Below are 24,498 nucleotides of genomic sequence, written 5' to 3' on the forward strand. Positions count from 1 at the left end.
CAGCAATAGTATTTATTCATCTCAAGAACCTCTCAGTAGATAATTAACCTGGACCACAATAAAAACAATCCTATTAGTCCCACTTCTCTTGTGGCTAATGCTATCACGCTACTTGCTGTAGTATTTTTCCTTTGCTTCATTTTAAACAGAACACTTACTGTATTATTGTAGCTGCTCCATTTTCATCCTTGCAACAGAAAAGCAACAGTAATTAGGCAAAAGCATACATTTTATATTTTTACTCAAGAAGATGTAATTATTATAAAAATCTGGGCTGGTAGTCTAGATGTATCGACTTTTTGTAGGTTTTCGGCACCATCAACTAAGAGAAGTGGATATTTCATCCATAAAGAATACAGGGTTTTTAGGATATTTCTCTGTTCTGATGCATACTTTGTCCCACACTGGATTTCTGTGTGAAAGAAAAGATCTATCACCGCTCTAACTTTTGAGACATTGAGAACCCCTATGGCAATCTGGTGAAGTCTATGGACCCCTTCTCAGAATAATGTTTTATAAATGGATTAAATAAAATACATGGGAACCTACTATACTGAAATACAGTTCTACCCATAGACCCCTGTACCCTAAACCTATCATAGGTGTGACACAGTTCCCTCTGTCTATTGAAATACAGTTCTACCCATGGACCCTTGTACCCTAAACCTACCATAGATGTGACACAGGTCTCTCTGTCTACCTAATTTTTGGCTTTTCAAAGTGGAATTAATTATGAGGTTAGAAACACTATCTCTCAATTTGGGATCTAATTAAACTAAAGAGCTTCTGCACAGCAAAAGAAACTACCATCAGAGTGAACAGGCAACCTACAGAATGGGAGAAAATTTTTGCAACCTACTCATCTGACAAAGGGCTAATATCCAGAATCTACAATGAACTCAAACAAATTTACAAGAAAAAGACAAACAACCCCATCAAAAAGTGGGCGAAGGACATGAACAGACACTTCTCAAAAGAAGACATTTATGCAGCCAAAAAACACATGAAGAAATGCTCATCATCACTGGCCATCAGAGAAATGCAAATCAAAACCACAGTGAGATACCATCTCACACCAGTTAGAATGGCCATCATTAAAAAATCAGGAAACAACAGGTGCTGGAGAGGATGTGGAGAAATAGGAACACTTCTACACTGTTGGTGGGGCTGTAAACTAGTTCAACCATTGTGGAAGTCAGTGTGGCGATTCCTCAGGGATCTCGAACTAGAAATACCATTTGACCCAGCCATCCCATTACTGGGTATATACCCAAAGGACTATAAATCATGCTGCTATAAAGACATATGCACATGTATGTTTATTGCGGCACTATTCACAATAGCAAAGAGTTGGAACCAACCCAAATGTCCAACAACAATAGACTGGATTAAGAAAATGTGGCACATATACACCATGGAATACTATGCAGCCATAAAAAATGATGAGTTCGTGTCCTTTGTAGGGACATGGATGAAACTGGAAAACATCATTCTCAGTAAACTATCGCAAGGACAAAAAACCAAACACCGCATGTTCTCACTCATAGGTGGGAATTGAACAATGAGAACTCATGGACACAGGAAGGGGAACATCACACTCCGGGGACTGTTGTCGGGTGCAGGGAGGGGGGAGGGACAGCATTAGGAGATATACCTAATGCTAAATGATGAGTTAATGGGTGCAGGAAATCAACATGGCACATGGATACATATGTAACAAACCTGCACATTGTGCACATGTACCCTAAAACCTAAAGTATAAAAAAAAAAAAAAAAAAAAAAAAACACTATCTCTCAGTATGTAGTCTAACAAATACTCAAGTCCAAGGCCCAAGTCATAAAGTGAAAAGGCACAAAGTAAAAGTATATCATAAGGGAGCAGGCCTAGCCCTGTCAGCAGGTGGCTGCTGACCTGGAATGATTTCAGAGTAGTGCAAAGGCTCTCTTCCTGGATTCCCCCAAATCCCTCTTCTCTCTGTCCGCTCATGCTTGAAATCCCTTAATAGAGCCTAACTCCTTTGTTTTAATTAAGTAGCGGATTTGCTCTTGTTAAAAAATAAATACCCATGGGAGAGGTAATACTTGATGCCAAAGATTTGCAAATTTATTTTCAGCAGTAGAACAAGTTTTTCAAATGCAACCTTAAATAGATGCTGATAAATAAGTAAATGCAAATTTTATAAGAATTTAGTATAATTGTGTATGTCAAAACTTACATATAAATGACATAATTGCATATAGTATGTACCTATATGTATATAATTATTACTTAAATATAGTATGTGCTTAAATTATATATTACATAAATATTTATATTATATATTTATTATATATGTATTTATATTATATATTTCTGGTTATAGCAATATAAACCAACAGTGGAAACAATGAGGACGTTTTGATGAAGACAAATTATGAAATCAAGAGTTATAAATAACTGCAGTCTTACATCTATCACAGAATACAATTTATTTATATATTTTATTTTGCCTGCACAAGATGTAGAAAATCCAGATGTGAACAAATAGGTAATTTCAAATAGCTAACAATTTGTTATGGTGGTTATAATCTCAGAATTTAGTTCAATTAAAATGATCCAGAAACTTTAAAATAGTAGAAATTTTTTGTTTCAAAATAGAATCACTAACAATATCTACCAACTGTTTACATTCCTTAATAATTAAGGATTAGTTGGTAAGTAGTCAATTGGGGGATATTTGACAAATCGATTTCATAATTAATTTGAATCCTGACTCCCCTTGCTTACCGCACAACCTCAGGCAAGTAGCTTAATCTTAGTCTCAGTTTCCTTATCTATAAAATGATTATAAAAATGGCACCTACTTAGAGGTATAAGGGTTAAGTAAGATAGTGTACATAAAACACTGTGTCTGGCAAACTTAATAAATGCTACTATAATTGAAGGGCTAAATTACCAAAAATATTTTTCAAATGTGTCATGTAACATTTTAGGAGTTCTATCACATCCCATTTAAATTTCTTTTCAGATATCTCGCCACCCTTCTCTTTCAGACAGTCACTGAGTTTCAAAGAAATCTAATTTTGTTTTGCATGTTGAGTCCAAATTTTGACATTATGCTTCATTGTTGACTTTTATCTCCATTTGTAAATAGAGTAACATTGCAACCTTGCACCGTCAAAGACTGTATAGCTCATTTCAAATCATGTAAGAACCAACCCAAACTTAAATCGAGCAGTGAAACAATCTGTGATGCTATACTATCATGATATGGCTATATTATTGTAATTGTATAGTTGACTATTATGCTGTGCCAAAAGTATGCACCAGAGAACTTGCCTGGCTTTTAATTGATAGTAGCACACATGTGTTCTAATACTAATACCAATTAATGTTTATTGAATGATTACCAGGAGTCAGGCACTGCTTTATGACCTTCACACATATTAGCTTATTTAATCTTTGCTTATTTATTTGTATGATTATTACAGGAGTGTATATGAGCAGATCTGAATTTCAAAATATGACTAGTACAAAGCTACACCCTATCTAATAAAAAACACCTTTATGGGAAATTCAAATGTACACACACACACTCAGAGTAAGCCTGAAAGCACAAATTAACCCACTGACGATCAAATGATAGAATGCATTAAAATTTGGCATCAATTGAAATATGTAGGTATTGTTCTTTATTATACTTAAAATGCTTAAATATTTATCATTAAAAATGAAATGCAAATTAAATGCTTAGAACCCCTCTGAAACTCACTGGAGTTCTCTAACAATTTGAAAATGAACATTAAATCCTATTACTCACTCACACTAGGATGTGAAAGGAGCCAAATCAGATTCTTTTCTAAAAGCATAAGTATGGAAATGAGAGATTTCTAATATTAATTCATTTTTCAGGAAGGTAAGAACCTTATTAGGTACCCATTATGTGCCAGCAATGTTAATATATTATCTGTATTCTCCATAGCACCCTTATCTAGTAGGCATCATTATCTTGACTTGACAAAAGAGGGAACTCAGGATCTGAAATGTAATTTGCTTACCTAGGGTTCAGTAACTGCAAAATAGCAGATAGGACCCAAATTCTGATCCACTCAGCTCCAAGCCCCTCCTAGCACACCAGATTGCCTCTCCATCTTGCTTCCCCCATTCATAAAACAGAAAAATGGGAATGAGTGAGACAGAGTAACCTGCTCTTGGAAACACTAGTTAGTTAGTGGCAAGGCTGCAACAAGAATCCAGTAGTACCAGCATTTCACTAGGTAAATCCTATCAGATGGCCCATGGAGAGGGTATCCTGTGCAACTAGGCCTACTAGGAGCCAGCAAAATCATTACTTCACTTCAAAACTCAACATCAGTCTATATAGCTTCAGAGCAGAGACTAGACAGGGGAGGGGACAAATCAGTCCTGTCCTTAGTACCTAATATGTGTAAAACACTGCTTGGTGCAGGGGAGGATTTGAAAAACAGACAAACAGAACAGACAACAAGGTCCCTGTCCTCATATCTGTGTGGGAAAGAAAGCATAATCATGTAAAATATTAAATAGTATCCCCGGAGGAGACCTCAGCAATATTCTGGTTCCCTCCCCGGATTCCTACAATAATATGTTTTAAATGACAATATAAAACAATGGCACAATACAATACATGAGACTCGCCAATAGTAGTAACTAATATTTTTCAGAACACTTCTTTGTACCAGGACCTTTGTTAAGTGCTTTGAATTATCTCATTAAAAACTCAATACAATCCTATGAGATAGATACTTTTATTGTGGACATTTTACATGAGGAAAGGGAGACTGTTTCTGGGAGATCCCAGTCTAGTAAGGATTCACACCAGGCAGTCTGACCCAGAATCACTATTCTAAGAGCTAAAAAAGTGGTTTCAGTTCAGCATAGGGTTGGTTTGGGAATGCATACAGGATCTTGGCAGAGAAGCTCAAGAAACATATCACTGTAAAGAAATTAAAAGAACTCACTACAGCCAGATTTTTTTTATGAATGTTATCTGACAAGGCTATAGCTTCTCATTGCCTCTCCCTGCCCCCAGAGCAATGGGCTTTAGTGAGACAGCCATCCACCAGCCAACATTCCATCACTTTCCTCAGCTTCCCCATTACTCCAAACCAATGCAGAATTGAAATTCTAAATAGTAACAACATACAAAGGCAATACACTACCACTTCCATCACCACCATCACTGCCATATTGGTGGAATATATTTTATAGGCTGTGAATCAGGAAGGACATGAAAAGTCATTCCTTTGTCAAAAACTCTTTCTAAGCAACCTGAAGAGAAAGCTCACTTTAAATGATAGGAGTGGGATGTTGTGCATGCCACCACAGTCCTTGGGTAATGACTGTGTGTCATAAATAGGATATGGCATTTCAGAATGTCTTTAAAGCTATTTCCTTTTGTTCAACTAATTTAATTTACCAAATGCTCCTGGGAAAACGGAGGGGGACCAAGATGCTGACTCCATATTTCCTGAAAAATCAACATTTTCTTTTTAAACTGCTCTCCAAGAAATTGCATCTGATTGTTGTCTGCTGGCTCCCTCAAACTCTACCTCTGTCAAAATTCTGCCCCAGCAGGTGTGAGAAAGAAAAGATGCAGAACTTGAGTGAATACCCACATCTGTTTTTGGAAAAAGAGAACAGAAGCAGCACAGAAGGAAGTAAAAGAGATAATTGCTGGCTTGAACTACAATACATTTTACTTATGGGCAGAGGGCCAGCTTACAGCAGGCGGAATACGCAGGCCCATCTTATTGGAATTCAAGGGTGGGCCTCCATTCTTGTCCGGAGACAGCTGTAAACCAGCAGCCCATAGCATCACAATCAGGCACTGAGTTTTGTCAAGGAATGCTGATACGTACAGAAGCAGCTTTGTCTGCCTCAACTGCACCCCTGCCTGGTGAAATGACAGTCAATCTCTGATTCCAGATGACAAGAACTGGATAAAAACTTAAAACAAATGGCGACCTTTCAAAAGATTAATTTGTTTACCAACAAAATGTTCCCTCTTTGTCATCTGAGATGGGAGTGACCTTCACTTTCCCATATCTAGTCTGAAAGGATGCTGACTATAGTCATCTGTTAACTCCATCTCAGCAATTATTCCCTTTTTTTATTTTTACTGACAAGAAGGGTTTATTAATTCACTCTGCTTCTTGTTATGGTTTATAAAGGCAACAAGCTCATTCTGAATTACTGCAGTGTAACATCAATTTGTTTAAATCTAATTCTGCTACCGTTGCCAAATTATGTTGTGACTGTAATTGTGGCCATATGCATGGGCTTAAAACACAATCATGTTTTGAAATCGCCCTTCTTTCTCCACTCCCACCCCCACCCCCATCCCCACCCCTTACTTCTGGTGCTTCTTCTAATCATTTGACATTAACACAATTGCCTCACTTTCTATTACTTTATCATTTCAGAAATGAATATGCTTTCAGTGAGAGAGAGATTACTATGTACACCCCAAGTGAAACAGTAAAGAATGAAACTATGATTTGTGAAGTGTGGTTGCTACCCAACTAAGTTAGTGGAAAACACTGCATAACATATGACTCATAAAATCTAGAAATCATAATAGTATTAAATTCAACCTCATGAATAAATAAAAGATTCTAAGTTTACACTGCATTATATATATATTTATTTGGAAAGTGGGACCAAAGAACTGGTATAATTCTACAGCAACTCACATCTTGCCAGAAAGAAAAATGTTTTTATGATTCTTTTCTAGGTCATAACAGTTATAATCAGAGTTATTTGTACAGCAATTCAAAGCAATGTTTGGTTTGGCTATTTTGTTATGCATTCATAATCGTTCTTTTAAAATTCATGTTAACAGATACATGTTTCAAGCCTTTTAAGAAACACTTTTTATTTAAAAGAAATAAATCAAAGTCAAATTTTCTGTAGATCTCTTAATGTGTTGTATTATAAAGTCTAATTGGAACTGGATGTCAGTGAGGGAACGTGAACAGTACCAGGGATTTCTTCTTGTTTCCACATACCTTTGAGGACCTACTAGAAAAAATGTTAGAAGGTGGTTTGTTACTATTTGGCAGATTGAAGATATTGAAAAAATCACCAGTGAGTCTCACTTTTAATATGTTTTTGGTAAATTGATTTTACATAACAGAGTCACAGGATATAAAATTCTGAAGATGGTTTTGCAATATGAGTACGTGTGTGTGGCAGGGGGTATATGTGTTTTCAATGCACTAAAATCCTGGCATCAGCCTCTTATTATCAGGAGGAATACACCACTTCATAAGATGGAGAAGATACCAGCTTCTAGGAATAAATAATGGAAATTGGCTACATATTCACATTTGCTCTGTCAAAAATGTCTAAGGCTATTTACAGGCTTTTGACAAGCTGATCAAGTTTCATAAGAAGTAAGGAAACACATGGCCCTCGGCAGCCAAATAATAATCCCCTTTGAGTGTTTAGTTCTAAAATGATTAGCTTTGACGATGCCTTTCTAATTAACTATACATCACAATGCTAGACACATTACTCTAGTTTGGGTAAGTGATTTTGAAACGATTTTTATAAGTGGTAAATCACAACTGCATTTATCCCCAAATGCTTTATATGACTGTTTAAAACCAAATACCTGAACACACTTCTCTCACAGTACTTTTTGCACAATGCTTCTGTTTTATAAATCCAAAATGAAAATACTGTTTTTCAGTTAGTACTACCATACAACTGTATCAACATAAAATGATAGGGTCAACTAACTATTTGATCAAAAGGCCAACAGTTTGAAAAAAATATACACAATGTATATCCAATTTTAAATTGCTCTGGTGTAGATTTTTATGGCATCAAGTTTGATGGAAAAAGGAGATTTAATACAGTAAATGAATATCTATTAGCTATATGTCATAAAAGGGAAAGTGCTTTCCCAAATTCTCTGCTCAAAGTATATAGATACAACATCCAAGGCACTCATTCTATTGGAAATTGGAAAAATATATAATTAATGACTAAGAATCTGCCCCAAGTTTTGGATATAATTTTGAAATCTCTATTTACTTAAGTCTGAATCTTCATTCAGATTCATAAAGCAAAGCATAATCCTTTTTAAATCTAGAGATATGCCTTTTAAAACTCCAGTACTCATCAGAAAAAGTTCGCATGAAACACAGCAGTTGCCTCCGGCTACAAAGCCTCAGTACTCCTCCAGCTAAGCCAATATTAATTCTAGATGGAAGAGGAAAACCAACAACAACAAAAGAGAAATCTGCTTCTGTCTGTGTTGCCAGAGAAATAATATTTGTATTTCAGGGGCTTTGGGCTCATGGGAAGCAGATAAAAACCCTTTCACATTATTCACAGTGACATTTTAAATAAAGTTTCAGCAGGAATAAAAATATCTAACTTTCTGGTTATTTCTTAGGCTATAAAGGTATTTGTAAGATAAAGTGCTCTTAAATCAAACCTGTTAGAATAACATAAAGCACATATAAAGAAACTGAAAATATATTTCAGGGTTACATGAATGAAGTAGGCAGTTGAAAATGTCTATGTAGGAAATTTGGAAGATTAATCTAAGAGACTATTATGCTAGTTAGAAATGGCTTTGCAATTTAATCCTAACATTAATCTTGTTTTTAGTTTTGATTTCACCAAGGCATACATTTAAGAGCTTTTGAAAGAAGCCAAAGGTTAAAAATGTATTTTAAAAAAATAGATATGTTACCTCAGTAATTGTTGTCAGTGTTAGAAATGATCTCAAATTAAATACTTTCCCAGTTAAAATGAAGCACTACTCTTAATTCTCCTAAGAAAACTCCACAACATAGAGAGTACAATCCTTGCTTTAGGACAAGGTAGCATCTAGTCAATGGCAAAAATGGCATTGACTCTGAGATCTCTTACTGCAGATCTACATTTAACTATTTTTCCCTCTCATTATTTTGCTGACATAAAGGATTAGTCCCTGCTTGCCTCAGATTTAGAATAATATTCTCAAATATTTGCACATTATGACAGTATACACAATTGAAGAGGATTCTGTGCTGCTGTTTTATTTTGGATTTTTCTAGTGGTAAGCCTACTATCAAAGAAATACAATATTTAAAATTTCTCTATTAATTCTTTTTGCTAGTAAATTATTTCCTCATTAAAATTATGGTACTAGATTATTTAGGAATATCAAATAAAATAGAGAAATCTGAATGAGCTACAAATAAGTCTTCAAAAATAGGCTTACATTTTCTTAATCACTGCTAATTATAAACAGAATGAGAGTCACTCCATCTCCAAAAAATTCCAAAGACAAAAGGATCACAATCTTTACTTAACATCTACATTACATCTTACACTACTAATAAATGACTTTTATTTCTTAAAAAAAATAACTCATTAAAACAACTCATTACTTACACATGCTTTTCTCTGATTAATATATGGCAAACTGATTCCATAGTTCGCATTTACGGCAGCTCTGTGGTGGATGTTTTCAGGATCCTGCATGATTTTTACATTCAACCCTATCTTTCGCTGAAACAAAGAAACAATGAAACTTTCATGCTGGATGAACAAAAATGCTTACTAACATTTTATATCCTCAAAGGAGTTTAAAGTTCTTTGGAAATAATTATTTTAATGAAATTCTCATTGGAAAAAAATATATTTGGATCTTTTATTTAGGCTGCTAATCAGTCCCTTTTATTCACAGAGAAAAGGAAATTTCTGTAGATTTTCCTCCATGTATCCCATTGCTCCTACAAATACATCCTCAGACACATTTTCTCAAAAATAATGCTGGAAGCTAACCAAGGTGGGCAAAGGACTAGATAGAATACCTGGTCTTAATTTCTTTTTAGCTTTCCAGGTCAAGGATTTTGTCAATGAAATCTATACTACAAATACACAGGTAGAGGGCTCCCTTGGTCTGTTAATGTGGCCACTTTCCTCTAGGGACATTTACAGGTAAATCTCAGTTTGGGCCTGGTAAATTTACCACAACAAATTTATCTACTCCTTCACAGAGATTCTCTTATCTGTAAGAATAATTTATGCTTTCATTAGAAAAAAAATAAAAGCCTCTTGTTTGAACCACTTATTCCTCATTTTAAATAATTCAAATTAGTTATTGTTGACATGCTTGATAAACCATGAGAGTGGGCCACATAGTGGTGGTGGGAAGGGGCACTAGATAGTTGTCAGGACACCTAGGTGCCAGGTCTCCTCTCGACTGCTGTGTGTGACCTTGGGTAAGTCACTTCACCTCTATGGAAGTCAGTTTCTTTATTCACAAAATGCATGTTAGACTTGATGGTCTCTTGAGGAACCATGTCCAAGCTTTGGAATTCTATGATTTGAGGCTAAAAGATAATTTGGCATGTAGGGAATATGGTATTACTAATAATTTCTAGTCTTTTGTGATTTTTAAAATTGTAATATAATGCATATACCATAAAATTCACCCCTTTAAAGTGTACAATTCAGTGGTTTTCAGTATATTCACAACCATTGCCACCATCTAATTCCAGAACATGTGCATCACCCCAAAATGGGGCCTCATACCCATTAGCAATTGCTCCCCATTCCCTCCTCCCACTAGTTCCAGGCAACCAGTAATCTACTTTCTGTCTCTCCTGATGTATCTATTCTGGACATTTCATAAAAATGGAGTCAAAATAGGTAGGCTTTGTAACTTTTTAAAAAGGAGTTTAGAAGTACTGTGAGCAACTTAACTGTTTTCCTTTCAATTAAGTGTCTTAGTTTTGAGGGTGATCTGACACAGTTGTTAAAATGGTTGTAGGAATTGGACAGATTTGTTCATGATCCAGCTATTTCTTTGACATAAGCATTCATAAAGGGTCTGTGCCTAAGGTCAAAGTGAAGAAGAAGGCTACAAAAATATCTACAGAATGTATGCTAGATAAGCATAGGTACGTCTAGGTAAGGTCTTTAACAGATATTCCAAATTTTCCTTTTACTTTTTAATAGCATGGTTTTTTTTGTTGTTGTTGTTGTTTTGAGATGGAGTCTCGCTCTGTCACCCAGGCTGGAGTGCAGTGACACAATCTCGGCTCACTGCAACCTCCGCCTCCCAGGTTCAAGTGATTCTCCTGCCTCAGCCTCCTGATTAGCTGGGATTACAGGTGTGCACTACCACACCCGGCTAATTTTTGTATTTTTAGTAGTGATGGGGTTTCACCATGTTGGTCAGGCTGGTCTCGAACTCCTGACCTCATGATCCACCTGCCTTAGCCTCCCAAAGTGCTGGGATTACAGGCATGAGTCACCGCAGTCGACCAATAACATTTCTTAAACCAAATCTCCAAATAACTGCCCTCAACTGTCCACTTTATTTAATCTGGGCAAGGATACAGGATGCAAACAAGGCATGTCTATTTCCTTCTCCTTGAGGTACACATGGTCACAAAAGTAACGTCGTACCTAATTATAAATGGCTTTTCTTCTGTGGGTAACACTCACACCCTACTCCAGGGTTTTTGCATGGAAGCAGATTGCCTCTTCTATTGAAATTAATACCTGAACATAATTTTTTCCTTCTTAAACTTTCAGAATAATTTCTATTCTACCAAGGATTGGGAAATTGCTAATATGTATTATATTGACTGGATGTGGGTTTCTGTAATGAGGGTGTTTTTAAAATGTGTGTATTCTGGATACAGAATTGATGGTAATAGCTTCATCTATCACGTCTAAGCTTTGTTAGAACTTTTTAATCATGAGATTATTGGCTCATAGCAGTTTTCTTAGTTTTATCATGCTCCATCAAGTTTGTGTGATTATAGGTCTGGTGTAGGGAGGAAATGGCCAAATACAGAATCACTGTTAAAACTGGCCTTAAAATCCTGTAGTGTTCTGCCTATTGTTAAATTCTGCAGCACTACACACCATTTCTGAAAAGAAATCAGTATGTAAATAGAAATCCAACAGAAATGATAGGTGTACTATCAATTTTTTATTGTTGGGTTCTAAAGCAATCATTTGAGGTTAAAAGATAATTTAAAAATATTAATATTCTCATATTTACTATTTTGGTACCAATGCATGTGTATACCAAAATAGTAATATGTAGCACGCATGATTTAATCGCTCTTTCAAAAACACTTAAAAGGCATCTATGTTTAAAGAATATTAACATAATCATACAGGCATGATGGCTCACTCCTGTAATCCCAGCACTTTGGGAGGCCGAGGTGGGTGGATCATTTGAGGCCAGGAGTTCGGGACCAGCCTGGCCAACATGGTGAAACCCCGTCTCTACTAAAAATACAAAAATTAGCCAGGTGTGGTGGTGTGCGCCTGTGGTCCCAGCTACTTGAGAGGCTGAGGCATGAGAATTGCTTGAACCCAGGAGGTGGAGGTTGCACTGAGCTGAGATCATGCCACTGCACTCTAGCCTGGGCAACAGAATGAGACTCGGTCTCAAAAAAATAATAATAATAATTAACATAACAAATGTTTCACTGAAATTCACTACCAAATACATTGAAAACCTAAATTTGTCTTACAAACCATCTATAGTGATGTATGGGAAAATACTTAAATAAACATATGCTATATTATGAGACCCAATAATAAGGTTTTCAAGAAAATCAATTACAGACTTCAAAAACAAAAATAAAATTAATCATTCCATTAAGCAGGAAACTATGCTCTGGAAGATGATCATTTTTTACCAACAGTAAGATAAATATCGGAAATAATTTCAGAAATTTTTAGTAAATTGGTCAAGAAACGATATCAATTTATGTAATCTATCTTGAGTCACTAGACAATCTAAACTTCGTATTCTCTCTTTTTGATGGTAATTACAAGCAGATATATCAAATGTGATTCTCATTTAGACTTTGGTTTGTAAGAACAGAAGTTATTATCAGAGCCAATTACTGTTTTACCTACATGGCTGCACAGAAGCAGGGAGCTCAATTTTCATCTCATCAGTGATTTTGTGGTATTTATTTTATTACTATGCCCACAAAGCTATATAAGAAGGAAATAGCTTATGCTATTAAAACTAGGGTTGGAATATAGGAGGTTAAGGTTTCTTTTAGAACAACTTCTGAATTAAAAACACTAGGCAGCGTGTAATGCCAGCTCCCCAGACATGGGTAGACCATAAAATGACACACATCTGAGCAGTAGATCCCACACAGAGTAATCAAAATTGAAATGCTTCACAAACAAAGTTGAGAGAGGCTATTTACTAAGTTACAGTATTATCAACAGTGTTTCCTGCAAGTAGTGTCTTCTAAAGTGGATATTGCTTAATATCATATTCCCACTGGTTAAAGACAGCTGCTATTTAGTCTCAAACGCAGAGAAAAGAAAAATACAAAGAATTTAGTCAATTTTAACACTCATTCTCTCAACCACTATCTTATGTAATATGAAGAACAATAGACATCGAGTCCTGATTTGAGCTGTATAATCTAGATTTCTCATCTGTAAAACTGGGTAGTAACACTTAGCTTCATAGGGTTGTTTGTGAAGTTCAAATGACTAATGTATGGTAAGTATCTTGTAAATTATAAAGTACTATTCTGGAGCCAATGTGAAAGAGGCTCCCACTGGCCCCAAAATAATGATTACAGTGGATTGAAACACTTCAAACATATAAAAATCCATGAGTTCTTAATAATATTCCCTTCCCCTCAAAAACCTAGTTGATAAAATTGATAAATTAACCTAAAAATTGATAAATAAAAGAATTAAGCAAAAAGTAAGTAATTAAAACTGGTTTTCAGAGTCACCACAGAGTTGCTAAGGAAAACTTCCTCATAGAGGCTAAAACAATGCAAAGGAATGATAGAATTATAAAAATCACTACTTTGTAATTCCTAATGAAATAATGTATTAAAGTAAACATCAATGGTTGCTAATATCATTAAGTGAAAGGTTGTAGAGAATTTTATAAAAGACAAATTCAGCTGAAAATCCTTGGAGTCATTGATCAGTCTTAATATTATTAAAAGACAAAAAAAGAAATTGCCTCTTGATATGCTATAAAAGAAAATACACAGGCACTGGGTACAGCACCATCGTAAAATATGAAGTAGTCCTGCCAAAAAGATGGAATCTGAATACAATCAAGCTTCTAGATAAAACTAACAGTTTAGAAGAGCTTCTAGGGACAGAGGAACATGTAAAATGGCACCATGGGATTGCAAGCAGATAAATCCAGACTGTGGGAAGAACCTATATCACAAATGACCTGGTTTCTTCAACAAATAATTGACATTAAAATTTTTTTATTTTTAATTTTTGTGGATACATAGTAGGTATATATATTTATGGGGTATATGAGCTATTTTGATACAAGCATATAATGAGTAATAATTATATCACATCAGGGTAAATGGGATATCCATCACCTCAAGCATTTATCCTTTCTTTGTATTACAAACAATCCAGTTATACACTTTTATTTTTAAATGTACAATAAATTATTGTTGAGTATAAAAGAGTGACCAGCCAGTGTCACCTTGTTGTGATATACTAGATCTTATTCATTCTATTTAACTATATTTTTGTGCTCATTAATTATTCCCCCTTCTCCCCAAGCCCCACACTACCCTTCCCAGCCTCTGGTAACCATCCTTCTACTCTCTATCTCAGTGAATTCAATTGTTTTAATTTTTAGCTTCCACAAATAAGTGAGAACATGTGAATCCTGCCCTTCTATGCCTGGCTTATTTCACTTAACATAATGATCTCCAGTTCTATCCATGTTGTTGCAAATGACAGGATCTCATTCTTTTTTTTTGGCTGAATATATTCCATTGTGTATAAGTGCCACATTTTCTTTATTCATCTGTTGATGGACACTTAGGTTGCTTCTAAATCTTGGCTATTGGGAATAGTGCTACAATAAACATGGGAGTGCAGATATCTCTTTGATACACTGATTTCCTTTCTTTTGGAAATGGGATTGCTGGATCATATAGTAGCTTTATTTTTAGTTGTTGTTGTTGTTGAGACAGATTATTGCTCTGTCACCCAGGCTGGAGTGCAGGGGCACAATCTCTGCTCACTGCAACCTCTGCCTCCCGGGTTCATGTGATTCTTGTGCCTCAGCCTCCCAAGTAGCTGAGATTACAAGCATGCACCAACACACCCAGCTAATTTTTGTAATTTTTAGTAGAGATGGGGTTTCATCATGTTGGCCAGGCTGGTCTTGAACTCCTGGCCTCAAATGATCCACCCACCTCGGCCTCCCAAAGTGCTGGAATTACAGGAGTAAGACACCACACCTGGCCTATTTTTAGTTTTTTGAGGAACTTCCAAACCGTTCTCCATAGTGGTTGTATTAATTTACATTCCTACCAACAGTGTAGGAGGTTTCTGTTTTCTCCACATACTTGCCAGCATTTGTTATTGCCTGTCTTTACATAAAAGTCATTTTAGTGGGTCAGATGATATCTCATTGTAGTTTTGATTTGCCTTTCTCTGATGATCAGTGATGTTAAGCCACCTGTTTGTCATTTGTATGTCTTATTTGGAGAAATGTCAATTCAGATCTTTTTTTTTTTTTAGACCGAGTCTTGCTCTGTCGCCCAGGCTGAGAGTGCAAGTGGCGTGATCTCGGCTCACTACAACCTCTGCCTCCTGGGTTCAAGCAATTCTCCTGCCTCAGTCTCCAAAGTAGCTGGGATTACAGGCTACGACACCACGCCTGGCTAATTTTTGTATTTTTAGTAGAGACGGGGTTTCACCATATTAGCTAGGCTGGTCTGGAACTCCTGACCTCAGAAGATCCGCCCGCCTCGGGCTCCCAAAGTGCTGGGATTACAGGTGTGAGCCACCGTGCCCAGCCTCTTTTGCCCATTTTAAAATCAGATTATTAGAATTTTTTTTTTCCTAGAGTAGCTTGAGCTCCTAATATATTCTGGTTATTAATCCCTTGTCAGATGGGTAGTTTGCAAATATTTTCTCCCGTTCTATGGGTTGTCTCTTTGTTGGTAAGTTTCTTTTTGCTGTGCAGAAGCTTTTTAACTTGATGTGATCCCATTTGTCCATTTTTTCTTTGTTTGCCTTGCTTCTAGGGTATTACTCAAGAAATCTTTAAATGACATTTTTTAAACGAGGAAAACTGTTTAGATAAAATGAAATACAATTATAGTGTGTGGACCTTGTTTGCATCCTGATTCATGCAAACAATAGTAGAATGACAATTTAAAGATAATTGGGGACAATTGTGCATGTACTGGGAATTATACAATATTAGTGAATTGTTGTTAAGTTTTTGGCATGATGGAGGGAAAGATGGACAAGAATGTTTGCAAGAGAAAGACTGTGGTGCTCAACCATTGAATCAGTTAGAAGAGATTTGAGATTATATAACAGAAAACGCTACTGGGGTCTATTCTCACTAGTTACAGGTGATAATAGTTATTTTTAAAAATCTTTACCAAATAATATATGATAAAGTGAAATGATATGATGTCTGGGATTTGCTTTCAAAGACTTTGCCAAAAATAGTAAAGGGAATAGATGAAATTAGAATGGAAAAATTACGTTAACTGTTAAAGCTGGGAGATGGCTATATGGATTTTTGCGTCCATTCAAAAATATATTTTCTTAATAAAATGTCAACTAAAATTAAGGTGTAATTAAAATGTAATTGTTTATTATTCTATTATTAATTCAGCTCTAACGTTCTATGCTCTATTACCTCCCCTCTTATCTCCCTGTTAGGGCTAGAAGGAACAACAAAGTAGAAGCCCTCCACAATCATAGCATCACTTAACTCCATGCTGCTTCTAAACAGCCCAGCTGCTGCCTAACTACCTCAGATTCACAAAATCTAAAGGCTTACCTACTTCTATTCCGATGTGGCCATCCTGTTTTCTCATTCCTACAGGAGGTGAATTGGAGAATAAGAGAAGGGTTAGGGGAGAGAGCTAACATTTATTTAGGTCCCATTTTGTGCCAAGCACCAGAACAGGTGAGTGTGGTCATAGCCAACTGATTTGAGTCCTAAAAATAACAAGAGGAAGTATATGATATTGTCACTACTTTGCCAATGAGGATAATTGGTTAAGTGACTTCTCAAGGTCACACAATCCGGAAGTGAGGAGACAGGATTTGATTTACATCTCTGAATCCAAAGCCTCATTTCATCACAACATACTGCCACATTATAAAGAAATGTTAGGTGATGAACTCTTGATTCAACTTCCTATCATCCTATCAGATTCTTTACCCTCTCTAATCCCCACAGGCACTGCTTGGTCCATGCTTCACTGATTATCACACAGACCTCCCTAATGGTCCCTCAGATGGGTCTCTTTGTCTCCAATCCATCTTCTGCGTGATGGCCTGCCTCTAATCACTGAATCCAATACGTCTCTCACCTTTAAAATCCTCCACAGTTTCCCTTAGGGTGGCGTAATCTGACCCATTCCTTCCAGCTCCCCCTCCTGCCATTCCTTCCTAACAGCTCTGTGGACTTTTCATGCCGAATGACCAATGCCCACATACAACACGCTCTCTCCACCTCTGCAAGTGAGCATGCTGTTCCCCCTTCTGGGAATGTCTTCCTCTTCCCTCTTCAGTGTCTTCTGGTCACACTTTTATTCAAACTTGAACTTCAGTCAGGCCCAAATTACTCTGGGAGGTCTCCTCCAACCTCTCTCTCTCCTTCTTTAACCCCAACAAAATTCATTCATTCATTCAAACATTTCTTGAGAGCCTAGTAGGTTTTAGAAACAGGAAAGATGAAGTCCCTGCCCATGTGGATCTTACATTCTTGAAGGTATGTGAGGAATCAGACAATAAGCACATAAACAGATATAAAATTAATTTCAGATTGCCCTAAATGCTCTAAATAAAATACACTAGGATAATGGGATAGAGAATAAGAGGAAACTACCTTAGATATGGTGGTCAAGAACAGCCTCTCTGAGGAGATAACAATTAGACTAAGACCAGAGTGATGAAACTGAGCTAGTTATGCAAAGATCTCTAAATGACTGAGGAGTGAGAAACTGATGATTAATGAGAGGAAATAAGGCCGGGCGCGGTGGCTCACGCTTGTAATCCCAGCACTTTGGGAGGCCGAGGCGGGCGGATCACGAGGTCAGGAGATCAAGACCACGGTGAAACCCCGTCTCTACTAAAAATACAAAAAATTAGCTGGGCGTGGTGGCGGGCGCCTGTAGTCCCAGCTACTCGGAGAGGCTGAGGCAGGAGAATGGTGTGAACCCGGGAGGCGCAGCTTGCAGTGAGCCGAGATTGCGCCACTGCACTCCAGCCTGGGCAACAGAGCGAGACTCCGTCTCAAAAAAAAAAAAAAATGAGAGGAAATAACTGTAGAAACTAAGGCCTTAATAAAAGGCTGGCCTTAATAGGAAAGGGACACTTCCATTATGATTAGAGAGAAGGCACAGAATATACATCTTGACCTAGAGAGACTGATGCATTTGGTTAGGATTCATTTGTCTATATGTGATCAAAAACTGGAAGAATATTGTTTAAATAAGACAGAATTTAGTCCTCTCATGCACCTGAAGTCCAGAGGTAGGTTGTTCAGGGTTGATTTGGAAGTCATAAAATTCTTAGGGAGCAGACCCCTCCTAGCTCAGTACTCTTCTATCCCAGTATGTGGACCTACTCTTCCTGGTCTAAGACGGCTGCTAGATAGAGTTCCAGCATCATAGACTCATCCTACGTAGCAAAAGAGAGGAGGGAGAAGAAAACAATCACAGGGCACAAGCCAGTTCTATCTTTTTAGAACATTTCCTGAAAGCTACCCGTAATACTCCCCCTTACATTTCATTAGCCAGTACTTGGCCATATAGCTATAATCAACTGCAAAGGAGGCTGGAAAATATGGTCTTTACATGAGACAGCCATATTTCTAGCTAAAAAGATCAAGGGTGTTATTACAAAGAAAGAGGGAGAGGAATACTGGGGATACTAGCAGACTCTGACAGAAAAAATGAGGTGGCACTCATCTGATTTTATTTATTTTTTTCAGCGAGTATGAAGAGAGATCATCAGCTGAAAGTAAGGGGAGACAAGGGTGCTGGAGGTATGAAGAGAGAGGAGAAAGTTTAAAATAGCTGTCTCAAGGGATGAGAAAGTGATTTTGCTACAGAAAAGTGATGGCACTTATCGGCTGAGTTTAGTGCCCACCTGAAATTTGTGGTCATAAAATTAAAGTCAGACCACTAAGCACCATTGTGAGATGTACTGCAGCTATATTTAGCTACTCAGATGCAAACATAGAGCAGTTGGCTAGGTTTAACCAGACTTGCATTTTGTCTCCCAGGCATAATGGAGGGAAAGATGGACAAGGATGTTTGCAAGAAAGAGACCATGGTGCTGAACCACTGAATCAGTTAGAAGAGATCTGACATTATATAACAGAAAACCCTACTGGGGTCTATTCTCACATGGCAGAGATAGTCAATTGCTAGCATTAGTTCAGCTGCTCAGAGAAGCCATTGGGGGCCCACTTCCCTTCTCTCTTTCTGCTCTACAATCATCAAGGTGTTGCCTTTTGTCCATGCTTGTCATCTCATGGTTGCAAGATGATTGCTGTAGCTTCAGATGTCTTATCTGTGTTTAAGGAAGGAAGAAAGGAGAAAGGGAAATAGGGGCAAAGGAACATGCCAGCTGTGACTATCCCCTTTATTAGAAAAGCAAAATATTCCCTGGAACTAACCCCCAGTAGACTGCTGCTTGGTACTAACTGGACAGAACTGGGACACGTGGAAATATTTTGCTTTGAGGAAGCCTCAGAAATGAGGAATCTTATTCCTTATGACATAATGCCATCCTGAGCAAAATCAGCTGTTAGTAATATAGGTGAGGAAATAGATATTGGGCAGAGAACTAACAATTTCTGCCACAACCATGGCATCTAATCTAGCTGAGAAGGAAAAGACAATAAGACAAAAGTGATAAATAGTGAAATAATGAGAGGTCAATGGGTTGAAGGTCCTCATAGTGTTGAAAAATTGTTGGAAGAACATACTATATGTGAGCTGGCAGTCTAGGATGCAGAGGTCACACTGCTGTGCTTGAAAAAGATTTTTAAGATGATGCCCTTAATGGTTACATCAAAGCCCAGGCATTAGGCATACCCTCTGGCTCTACAAGAGCATGTTTTCCAAAACTCTATTATACCATTCACTACTCTATCTGTAGGGGACCTTTCAAATTGCAAGTCATATTCTCTGGTGAAAGCCTCCAATAACTTTCGATCTCACTCGGTAATATCCAAAGTCTCATAATGGTCTACAAGATCTGGCCCCTCCTACTTTTCCCACTTCACTCTCCCTTGCACCCTCCCCTTCTTTGCTATTCACACTCATAATTTAGGGTCTTTCTTCTGTCTAGGATGCATTTCCTCCAAGAAGGCACATGACTTGCTCCTTCAGAGCCATCAAATTTGTGCTCACATGTCACCATGCAAGTTAGACCACCCCAATAGTCCCTATGTTCCTTTCCCAGCTTTTCTCTCACCAACTAACATGCTATTCACTCTGGCCCTCCATATCCATGGGTTCTGCATCCATGAATTCAATCAACGGTGAATTCAAAATATTTTTTTTTTTTTTTGAGATGGAGTCTCGCTGTGTCCCCCAGGTTGGAGTGCAGTGGCGCAATCTCAACTCACTGCAAGCTCTGCCTCCTGGGTTCACGCCATTCTCCTGCCTCAGCCTCCCGAGTAGCTGGGACTACAGGCGCCCGCCAACACGCCCGGCTAATTTTTTGTATTTTTAGTGGAAACGGGGTTTCACCGTGTTAGCCAAGATGATCTCGATCTCCTGAGCTTGTGATCCGCCCATCTCGGCCTCCCAAAGTGCTGGGATTACAGGCGTGAGCCACCGCGCTCGGCCAAAATATTTTTTTAAGAATGTATCTGTACCAAACATATACAGACTCTTTTTCTTGTCATTATTTTCTAAACAATACAGTATAAAAACTATTTATATAGCATTTACATGGTATTAAGTATTACAAATAATCTAGAGATTATTTAAAGTGTACAGGAGGAGATATATATATATATATATAGCATAGGTTATATACATATATTGCATAGGTTATATATATATTGCATAGGTTATATGCAATTATAACCTATATATATATATATTGCATAGGTTATATGCATATATATATAGTGCATAGGTTATATATACATATATATTGCATAGGTTATATGTAATTATTACACTATTTTATATCAGGGGTTTGAGCATACACAGATTTTAGTATCCAAGGGAGATCATGGAACCAATCCCCCACGAATAGTGAGGGACAACTGGATGTTTACTTTTCAAATTGTTTTTTTGTTTTCCTAATGACTACTCAGCCTCAATTAGAATGTAAGCTCCATGAGAGCAGAGAAATTTGGCTGATGTCTAAAATAGGGCCCAACATGTGTTAGGTACATAATAGAGGTTGATTAGTACTTATCAACAAATAAGAACAATAACACTTATACAGCACTCACTGTACAACAGATACTACTATTAAACCCATTTTGCAGATGAGGAATTGAGGCACGGAGAGGTTAAGTGATTTGCCCAAGTATAGCCAGTAAGTGATAGAGCCAGGATGTTAACCCATAGTTCTAACCACTACGCTGTCATCTACTGAGCGCCTACTCCAGGCTAGGCACTGTCTAGGCCCTAGTTACAGCAATGAACTAAGCAGAGTCCCTCTGCTTTAGAAATAAAATAATCAGATGCAATGGATAACAGATCCAGGATTGGAAAGAGAGGAGTAAAAGTCATTTGCGGAATAACTGGGACAATCTAAATATGAACTGGAAATTTATTATATTCAAGAATTATTGTTGATTTTATTAGGTGAGATAAAGATATTGTGAGTGAAAGAGAAACAGTTCATTTTTGAAGATTCATGTTAAAAGCATTAAGGGGTGAAATGTCATTAGGTTTTTATTTTATTTTAAAACACTTCAATAAAAATAGATGAAGCAAAAATGGTAAAGGTTAACAATTGTTCAATCTAAGTGATGGAGAAGTGGTTATTTATTTTTTCATAATGTTTTAGTCTGTTTGGGCTGCTATAATGAAGCCTGGGAGCTGGCTTACCCCTGTAATCCCAGCATTGTGGGAGGCCAAGGCAGGAGGATCACTTGAGCTCAGAAGTTTGAGACCAGCCTGGGCAACAACCTTGCTACTACTAAAAATTTAAAAATTAGCCAGGTTTGGTGGCATGCGCCTCTAGTCCCAGTCTCAGCTACTTGGGAGGCTGAGGCAGGAGGACTGCTTGAGCCCAGGAGATTGCAGCTGTATGATGAGCCATGATTGTATATTGCATTCTAGCTGGGGCAACAGAGCAATACCCTGTCTCAAAAAAAGAGTCTGGATGGCTTATAAACAACAACAACATTTATTTCTTACAGTTCTGGAGGCTGAGAAGTTCAAGATCAAGGCACTGGTAGATTCAGTGTTTGGTGAGGGCCTGCTTCCTGGTTCATAGACGGCCATCTTTTCACTGTGTCTCCACATGGAAGAGGGGCCAAGGAAGCTCCTTAGGGCCTCCTTTATAAGAGCACTAATCCCCCTCATGAGGGCTTCACTCTCATGAGCTAAGCACTTCTCAAAGTCCATACCTCAAAATGTCATCATACTGTGCATTAGGATTTATTTAATAACATGAATTTTGGGGACATACATACACATTCAGTCTATAGAAGGTATATTTGAATATTTTCATACAAAAAGGGTTTTGGGCCGGGCGCTGTGGCTCACGCCTGTAATCCCAGCACTTTGGGAGGCCGAGACGGGCGGATCACGAGGTCAGGAGATCGAGACCATCCTGGCTAACACGGTGAAACCCCGTCTCTACTAAAAATACAAAAAATTAGCCGGGCGCGGCGGCAGACGCCTGTAGTCCCAGCTACTCGGGAGGCTGAGGCAGGAGAATGGCGTGAACCCGGGAGGCGGAGCTTGCAGTGAGCCGAGATCGCGCCACTGCACTCCAGCCTGGGGGAAAGAGCGAGACTCCGTCTCAAAAAAAAAAAAAAAAAAAAAAAAAAAAAAAAAAAAAAAAAAAAAAACAAAAAGGGTTTTTAGAAGCCATGGAAAAGGAAACAAATATTTTCAAAAAGTTGCTGCTCTCATGGAGCTTACATTCTAATGAGAGGGCAGAACTCACAGTGGATCCTTGTAGGCATTCTCTTCTCTCCAATATATTCTATAAAATCCAACTTGCCATCTCATCAGCAAAATTTTTACCCTGATAGAGGTATAATTTAAAGTGAAAATTTCTGAAGGAACCTTGCCTGCTCTGACATTTTCCATTTTTGATCTTTTACCATATTATGCCTCATAATGTCAAAAATCCTCACAACTTTAGTTTGGGTGAAATTTTGAAAATCACCTTTCTTAATTAGATCAAAATTCACAAAATTAAAGATTCTTCCCAGGTTAGACACAAATGTACATTGCTGTATCATACTAGAGCACAGTATTTTTTTTAATGTTTGACTATTAGAGCATCAATTTTAAGGAACTTGGGGTGAGCTGGTGTTTATCCTGGCTAGAATTAGATGACTGTTGAAGTCCCTTCAAAATGTGAGATTCCAGGAGATTCTAGAATTAGGTTAATAACCATAATAATACCCACAATTGAGCACTTTACCATGTGCCAGGTATTGTGCTATTTGGGAAACTATGCATTTATTCCAATTTTTGGAACTCGTCTTTTAGACTGCCTACATTACATTCTTTGGAATGGCTTCACCTTTTTGCTTTTGCCAAAAATTATTCTGAGTTACATCTGGTAAACAAGGTAGGTATCCAAGCTGAACAAGAGGTATTGTCTAGAATGAGACAGTTACAACACAATGATAGTATGTCCCTTCCCTAGTGGTTGGACTTGCATGAATAATGATTGTGTTTCTGTCTTTTGCAGTGTTTTCCAGAGTGGATTCTATGAACACTGCGAGAGATATAGCTCTTCTTGTGCAGAAAATCCTATGGACTATAGAAAGTTTAGTGTTCCTGGCCCACTAAAGGCCAGCAGTGCTCCAAAAACATTGTAACAACCCCAGACGTCTCTCTGCATTTCCCAAGGCTCCCAAGGAAGGCCACTATATTAAATTCCATGTGGAAAGGGATCATGCTGTATTGTATATCTCTGCATTCCAGAGCTGGGCACAGTGAATGGCACAAATTTGACACTCAAAGTTTGTTGAGTAATCTGAACTGTCTCACAAACTGCCTTCACAATTTAATTGCCTTCAAAATTACGAAATAAAATCTCCAAGAATGCTTTCAACACTGAAATTATTAGGTTAAGGGTATGATATGTGCTGTATTTCTTCTATTCAAAAAAATGTTTTCAAGTTTTAACATTTCTGAAATCAGCCTTTCTTACATGTGATGTCAAAAGAATCTTGCCAGTCACTACCCACAGGAGTAAGCTGTGATGCAATTGTGCAACTCAGACTAGCCATGAATAAGAATATGTTCATAACATTATCACCACAATTG

At 37.4% G+C, this 24,498-nt stretch overlaps 1 protein-coding gene across 10 annotated transcripts in view; it reads right to left on the minus strand.

Annotated features, from left to right (window-relative positions):
* IQCH (IQ motif containing H) overlaps positions 1–24,498 on the minus strand; it is a 257,935-nt gene that overhangs the window by 198,540 nt on the left and 34,897 nt on the right. For 9 of the 10 annotated variants that reach the window (XR_009209572.1, XM_058427228.1, XM_058427227.1 and 6 more), the window contains one exon: positions 9,416–9,532. Coding sequence is in view for 9 of the 10 variants with exons in the window: in XM_058427228.1 (XP_058283211.1) it covers positions 9,416–9,532 (117 nt within the window). In the remaining variant the exon portion in view is untranslated. Of the gene's footprint in view, positions 1–6,641; positions 7,043–9,415; positions 9,533–24,498 lie in introns of those variants that run through there. The other variant, XM_032175729.1, reaches the window with a different exon arrangement.

Source organism: Hylobates moloch, unplaced genomic scaffold (genome assembly GCF_009828535.3).
Source record: "Hylobates moloch isolate HMO894 unplaced genomic scaffold, HMol_V3 SCAFFOLD_14, whole genome shotgun sequence".
Lineage (NCBI taxonomy): Eukaryota > Metazoa > Chordata > Mammalia > Primates > Hylobatidae > Hylobates > Hylobates moloch.